Below are 6,097 nucleotides of genomic sequence, written 5' to 3'. Positions count from 1 at the left end.
CACCTGAGAGAGAATTATCCAGCCCAAATGCTAATAGTACTTGAGAAAATTGGATATGTATGTTGAATAAAAAGTACAGGAGGTCATGGTTTTGGACTAAGCTAAGGCCCTAACAGACCAGACTGAAAAACAAAATACAGTCACACATACAAAAGTTTCAGGTCATCAACTGAAACCAAGTTGTTATCTGCCCTTCCAAGAAATCAGGAGAGATAAAAACAAATTTCCCTAAGGGGTCAGTTTCAATGTCCATGATAATAAACTTGCCTCTGTGTTAATCCTTACAGGAAAAAGAGTGACTTGATGTTAATCAACCAGTTATTGTTGTTTTGTTGTTATTATTAGGCACTGTGGATTAAACCCAGGGCCTTGAGCTTGCTAAATAGGTACTCCACCACTGAGCTACACTCCCAGGGCAGAAAGTAACTGAAACAAAAGGCAAATCCAGTTTTTGTTCTTTGTTTCTGCTTTCTTTAGTCCTTTTTTAGCTTAAAAGCAACATCTTCTGCTCTGCTTTTTGGAATACTCATATGGAATGAAGTGTTCCACATAACAAATAAAGGCAATTAAGATATTTAAACTAGGGTTGGGGATGTAGCTCAATGGTAGAGTACTTACCTAGTATGTATAAGGTCTTGGGTTTAATATATAGTGCAAAAAAAAAAAAAAAAAGAAAGAAAAGAAAAAAAAGAAAAACAACAACAACAAAAAATACAAGATCTTTAAATGTGTTGTCATTTTGTCTTTTAACAGAACTATTTATCTATTTATATAAAATTATATGGTGGGCATATAGCTCAGTAGTAGAACACTTACTTGCCTAACATGCTTAAAGCCTTGGTTCAATCTTAACACCACAAAGAAAATAATTTTTCTTTTTTTCCCTTTTGCCTCCCTCCTTTTATTTATTGGTTTATTTTTTGTGGTACCCCCACCTCTTTTAAATTATATCAATGAGAAATGAAACATTTTATGACAAGACAAAAAAATCGTACTGATTTCTTTTCTCACTCAACAGACATTAAATTGGTCAATATCATATCTGGAGCAGCAATGTTACGACTGATGTTACAATAGATTTCCAGCACACTTTTACCTCACCAACAGAATAGCAGACTTTCTGTCACATTTGATTGGTTGATGATAATAAGAAATATGAAAAAAAAAATACTAAGCCCAAAGGAGAAGCAGCAGTTCATATCCGCCTACATGGTTTTTGACCACCATTATAAGGATTTGAAGTGCTTGTGAAGTAGACTTCGCAAATGATTCTTAGCTTTAAAAAACACAAGGTGTCTTTTGTATTTGGGTCATGATAAATTTATGGAGTCTGGGCTGGGGTTGTGGCTCAGTGGTAGAGTGCTTGCCTAGCATGTGTGAGGCACTGGGTTCGATTATCAGCACCACATATAAATAAATAAATCAGATAAAAGGCTCATCAACAACTAAAAAATATTTTTAAAAAATTTATGTAGTCTGGAAAATTTACTCACCAAAATATTTATGTCACACACTGAACATTTATGAAAGTTCCAAAATCTAAATCATAGGACATGTTTATTTTATAACAAAATAGATAAAATCAAATATAAAGCATATTATTGTTTTCACTTTATATATTTTGATTATGCTGAAGTTTGTTAATATAACATTAGTTTGAGTAACATTAAATTACTTATTTAAAAAATGCTAAGTATATTATTAAGATGAACTTCTTTCTCATCATAAAAAGAAGTTCAGGAGTAAATAATGATATATCCAGCATATCCAATCCAAAACATCCTCAGGTTTTGGAGGCAGATTTGGCTCAGTGGTAGAGCGCTTGCCTAGCATGAAGGCTTGGGTTTGGTCCCCAGCAGTGGAAAACACTAGGTCTTCATCTTCTGTTTCTTAGACCATTCAGGTGCTTCCTTTTTAGTCTAAAAAGAAGAAAAAGAAAATGAAACAAAATGCTTACAAGGAGGACAAGAAAGGCAATTTAGAGAACTAATTACCTATACACATTGGGGCCTTTTTATGTCAACTACAGAACTGCTTTTCTTGGTTCAGAAGGACACTTAAGGACAAAAGTTTTGTCCTTTGTCAGAAATAACTCTACCTGGTAGATCTGTAAGAAAGCTAAACATCAGAGACTGAGGCAGGAGGATCCCAAGTTCAAAGCCAGCCACAGCAACTCAGCGAGGCCCTAAGCAACTTAGTAAGACCCTGTCTCAAAATAAAAAATTAAAAAGGACTGGGGGGGTTCAGTGGTTAGGCACCACTGGGTTCAATCATTCCTGGTTAGCAAAAAGAAAAAAAAAAAAACAAAAAAACTACAAATAGAAGTTTTTTGGTTCAAACAATATATTCTACAGGACTGGGGATGTGGCTCAGTTGGTAGAATTCTTGCCCACCATGCATGAGGCCTTGGGTTCAATCTCCAGCACTGAAAAAAAAAATCTAGTAGGACCCAACTTTCTAGACATGAGTATTCATTCAGTCAATTGATATTTACTGAAGAATTACTATACTCCAACTATCATGTTTTAAATCTTGAATTATTAAGTACTTACTAAAGTACTTCTTGGGTTTATTGCTTAATCATTTCAGTATAAAAACAACCAGGCTGTACAGAAGTAAGAAAAAAGCAGGCCAGGCGTGGTGGCACATGCTAGTAATTGCAGTGGCTCAGGGGGCAGAGGCAGGAGGATCCCAAGTTCAAAGCCAGCCTCAACAACTTAGCAAGGCCCTAAGCAACTTGGTAAGACCCTGTCTCAAAATAAAAAATTAAAAATTAAAACCGGGCAAGGGACATAGCTGAGGCATTAAGTGCATCTGGGTTCAATCCTTGGTAACAAAACAAACAAACAAACAAACAAACAAACAAAAAAAACCCAAAAAAACCAACAATAACAATGACAAAAAACAAAAAGGGAAAGAAAAAAGTAGTGAGCTGTTAAGGAATAAAGCATTCAGAATTCCTTTAAGGCAGTGATTCCAATTAAAATATCCTATTTCATATAATTTGCTTTATTAAATATGCAGTTTACTTCTTTATCGCTTATATCTGCTTAAAACTACAAAGAACCATATTCTCAAAGAGACATATAGATAGTATGGCAACTCATATTCTTTTCATACTTTTTTTTTTTTGGTACTGGGGACTGACCCCAGAGGTGCTGTACCACTAAGCCACATCCCCAGCCCTTTAAATTTTGAGACAGGATCACACCAAGTTGCTTAGGGTCTCACTAAGTTGCTAAGGCTGGCTTTGAACTTGTAGTCCTCCTACCTCAGCCTCCTGTGCCGGTGGGGTTACAGGTGTGTGCTACCACACCTTCCTTTGTTCATATTTTAAAAATATTGTTTGGCATGTCATAGAGAATGCACAAAATGTTGAAAGTGACATCAGTGATCAGCCCCGCCTGACCTTATTCATAGTGTTAGCTAGTGTGGATTACCACCAATATAAGCCACCTTCTTCTGTCCTCAGATCTCCAATTAAAGTCACAAATACATTAATCTAAATCAGAAATATCAGATCCCTCTTCTATATCTATTCTAACTAATCCTGTAATTAAAGTATCTTTACTGTGCTTCTCTCTTGATCTCACTGGCTTATGTTGGGCTTCTATCATTTCTGGCTTGATTCCTGCAAGAGCTTCCTATTCTGATTGAGACTAACTTGTTCAATTCACTGTTCATAATTCTTTCAAGCTTATCTTTGTAAAATGCAATCAAGACATTTCAGCAGTTCTTTCTTTAAAAGAAAGTTCAATGGCTTTGGCATCAAACGTCAGAGAAACTTCCCTGGCAAAAATAAGAAAATCACTTGGGAAAGGCCTATCTTACAAGAGAATTCATAGGTGACCCACCCTAACCAAATCTAAAGGACACAAAAGTATGAGCTAGAATGCTCGTTTGTTTCCTTTCTCCTTTTCTCTCTTCCTTCTATGGAGCTAAACTCAGCCCCAGAAGTCTATTTTATTTTATTTTATTTTTTTGTTCTGTTTTTTTGCGGTGCTGGGGATCGAACCCAGGGCCTTATGCTTGCAAGGCAAGCACTTTACCGACTGAGCTATCTCCCCAGCCCAGAAGTCTATTTTATTAACTGGTGATTAAAAACTACCATTTGGGTGCTCGCTTCGGCAGCACATATACTAAAATTGGAACGATACAGAGAAGATTAGCATGGCCCCTGCGCAAGGATGACACGCAAATTCGTGAAGCGTTCCATATTTTTTAGATGCAGAGAAAGCATTTGATAAAATACAGTACCCCTTCATGCTCAAAACACTAGAAAAAATAGGGATAGTGGGAATGTTCCTTAACATTGTAAAGGCCATCTATGCTAAGCCAATAGCTAATATCATTCTAAATGGTGAAAAACTGAAAGCATTCCCCCTAAAAACTGGAACAAGGCAGGGATGCCCTCTTTCACCACTTCTATTCAACATTGTCCTTGAAACTCTAGCCAGAGCAATTAGACAGACCAAAGAAATTAAAGGGATACGAATTGGAAAAGAAGAACTCAAACTATCCCTATTTGCTGATGATATGATTGTATACTTAGAGGAACCAGGAAATTCCACCAGAAAACTTTTAGATCTCATAAGTGAATTCAGTAAAGTAGCGGGATATAAGATCAATGCACATAAATCTAAGGCATTTTTATACATAAGCGATGAATCTTCAGAAAGAGAAATTAGGAAAACTACCCCATTCACAATAGCATCGAAAAAAATAAAATACGTGGGAATCAATCTCACAAAAGAGGTGAAAGACCTCTACAATGAGAACTACAGAACACTAAAGAAAGAAATTAAAGAAAACCTTAGAAGATGGAAAGATCTCCCATGTTCTTGGATAGGAAGAATTAATATTGTCAAAATGGTCATACTACCAAAAGAGCTATACAGATTCAATGCAATTCCAATTAAAATCCCAATGATGTACCTTACAGGAATAGAGCAAGCAATTATGAAATTCATCTGGAAGAATAAAAAACCCAGAATAGCTAAAGCAATCCTTGGCAGAAAGAGTGAAGCAGGGGGTATCGCAATACCAGATCTTCAACTCTACTACAAAGCAATAGTAACAAAAACGGCATGGTATTGGTACCAAAATAGAAAGGTGGATCAATGGTACAGAATAGAGGACACGGATACAAACCCAAATAAATACAATTTTCTCATACTAGACAAGGGGCCAAAAATATGCAATGGAGAAAAGATAGCCTCTTCAACAAATGGTGCTGGGAGAATTGGAAATCCATATGCAACAGAATGAAACTAAACCCATATCTCTCACCATGCACGAAACTAAACTCAAAATGGATTAAGGATCTCGGAATCAGACCAGAGATCTTGCATCTTATAGAAGAAAAAGTAGGTCCAGAGCTTCAACATGTCGGCTTAGGACCAGACTTCCTCAACAGGACTCCCATAGCACAAGAAATAAAAGCAAGAATCAATAACTGGGATAGATTCAAACTAAAAAGCTTTCTCTCAGCAAAGGAAACCATCAGCAATGCGAAGAAAGAGCCTACAGAGTGGGAGAAAACCTTTGCCAATCATACTTCAGATAGAGCACTAATCTCCAGAATCTATAAAGAACTCAAAAAATTCTACACCAAGAATGCAAATAATCCAATCGACAAATGGGCTAAGGAAATGAATAGACACTTCACAGAAGAAGATGTACAAGCAATCAACAAACATATGGAAAAATGTTCAACATGTCTAGTAATAAGAGAAATGCAAATCAAAACCACCCTAAGATTCCATCTTACCCCAATTAGAATGGTGATTATCAAGAATACAAGCAACAACAGGTGTTGGCGAGGATGTGGGGAGAAAGGTACACTCATACATTGCTGGTGGGGCTGCAAATTAGTGCAGCCACTCTGGAAAGCAGTGTGGAGACTCCTTAGAAAACTTGGAATGGAACCACCATTTGACCCAGCTATCCCACTCCTTGGCCTATACCCAAAGGACTTAAAATCAGCATATTACAGAGATACAGCCACATCAATGTTCATAGCTGCTCAGTTCACAATAGCCAGATTGTGGAACCAACCTAGATGTCCTTCAATTGACGAATGGATAAAGAAAATGTG

At 36.6% G+C, this 6,097-nt stretch overlaps 1 protein-coding gene and 1 non-coding gene across 2 annotated transcripts in view; one reads left to right on the top strand and one right to left on the bottom strand.

Annotated features, from left to right (window-relative positions):
- Window positions 1-1,525: 1,525 nt before the first annotated feature.
- Pibf1 (progesterone immunomodulatory binding factor 1) overlaps window positions 1,526-6,097 on the bottom strand; it is a 234,411-nt gene continuing 229,839 nt past the window's right edge. Inside the window, exon 18 of the mRNA XM_047553407.1 lies at window positions 1,526-1,919. Within this exon, the coding sequence (XP_047409363.1) occupies window positions 1,869-1,919 (51 nt within the window). The 3' untranslated portion in view covers window positions 1,526-1,868. The remainder of the gene's footprint in view (window positions 1,920-6,097) is intronic.
- LOC124986064 (U6 spliceosomal RNA) lies at window positions 4,116-4,222 on the top strand. The gene has a single exon (XR_007108966.1). It is a non-coding gene; the product is annotated as a U6 spliceosomal RNA (small nuclear RNA).

The sequence above is a fragment of the Sciurus carolinensis genome, chromosome 5 (assembly GCF_902686445.1).
Source record: "Sciurus carolinensis chromosome 5, mSciCar1.2, whole genome shotgun sequence".
Classification (NCBI taxonomy): domain Eukaryota; kingdom Metazoa; phylum Chordata; class Mammalia; order Rodentia; family Sciuridae; genus Sciurus; species Sciurus carolinensis.
The sequence above is the reverse complement of the archived record's forward strand: the minus strand, read 5'-3'. Positions and strand labels throughout refer to the sequence as shown.